Consider the following 1,161-nt stretch of genomic DNA (forward strand, 5'->3'; position numbering starts at 1 on the left):
TAATAGCTCTAGAAACTGGATTTTATCCCTGTTAAGATGTCAATCGCTAGTCCGTGGAAGCATGTTTTTAAGGCGGTAATAGGTCTGGTTGATTATGGCCTAGACTTTTCAAGGCTACTGAAGGCACGGGCTGGGAACGGGTCATCGATCAGGTTCTGGTTGGATTGCTGGTGCGGTGACCAGCCTTTGGCTGTTGCGTTTCCGGCCTTGTTTAATCTTGAAGTCTATAAAGGATGTGTGATTTCCAATCGGGTCGTGCAGAGTTCAATGGGCTACACTTGGGCTTGGTTATAGAAGAGAACGCCAGCGTCTAGGGAAGAGTGCAACCAACTTCACCAACTCACAACCATGTTTTTTCCTCCCCGCCTCTCGGATGGTCCTGATAAATGGGAATGGATCCTTAATGGGTCAAAGGTTTTCTTAGTGTCTGATATTAAATCACACTTGGCCAACCACAGGTTCTCACATTCTGGGTATGTGTTCAAATGGAATAATTGGGTTCCCCGCAAGGTTAGTATTCTATCATGGAGGGCTCCTCTTGATCGCATTCTTGTATGTACCGCATTAACTAGAAGAAACATTACCGTGGCCTCAATCTCGTGTCCAATATGTGGTTTTGGGGAGGAATCAGTGGATCATATATTCATTGACTGTGGATTTGCCCATTCTATTTGGGCGGCTATATCCCAATGGTGTAATATTCCCCCAATATTTGCGTTTAGTTTCAAAGATTTGTTAGACATCCATGTCTACATGAGGGGCTCGGTTTCACTTAAAAAGGCATTTTATGGGGTTGTTCTAGTAGCTATTTGGTGTATTTGGCGCGTAACGACGTAGTGTTTAATCGAGTGGAATGTTCTTTACAAAGGTGTGTTGGAGAGATTAAAGCCAAAAGCTTTTTGTGGATCAAGAACCGTTCAAAGGGGAGATTGTCTTGGAACTCTTGGGCATCTTTCAATCCGGATAATATTGGATGATAGTTTAGTTTGTATCGGGTGTTTGTACTTTCTTTACACCGCAATAATTCTTCTCTTTTTATCCTTTTAGTTAGGGGCTGTGAACTATTAGGGATGTATGTCAGCAGTTTGTTGACTTTGGTGAATAAATGAATTTTGATTGATCTTTTCAAAAAAAAATTTAAACATGTTAAATTATTTACAT

General features: G+C 41.4%; 1 protein-coding gene across 1 annotated transcript; it reads left to right on the forward strand.

Moving 5' to 3' along the window:
* Positions 1–348: 348 nt before the first annotated feature.
* LOC122590843 lies at positions 349–837 on the forward strand. The gene has a single exon (XM_043763019.1). It carries the CDS (start codon positions 349–351, stop codon positions 835–837), a length of 489 nt encoding a protein of 162 aa, XP_043618954.1.
* The last annotated feature ends 324 nt before the right edge of the window (positions 838–1,161 follow it).

The sequence above is a fragment of the Erigeron canadensis genome, chromosome 3 (genome assembly GCF_010389155.1).
Source record: "Erigeron canadensis isolate Cc75 chromosome 3, C_canadensis_v1, whole genome shotgun sequence".
Classification (NCBI taxonomy): domain Eukaryota; kingdom Viridiplantae; phylum Streptophyta; class Magnoliopsida; order Asterales; family Asteraceae; genus Erigeron; species Erigeron canadensis.

What these genes read in the sequence shown, in the direction of transcription:
- LOC122590843 (XM_043763019.1), top strand. Translation starts at nt 349, where the DNA reads ATGTTTTTTCCTCCCCGCCTCTCGGATGGTCCTGATAAATGGGAATGG.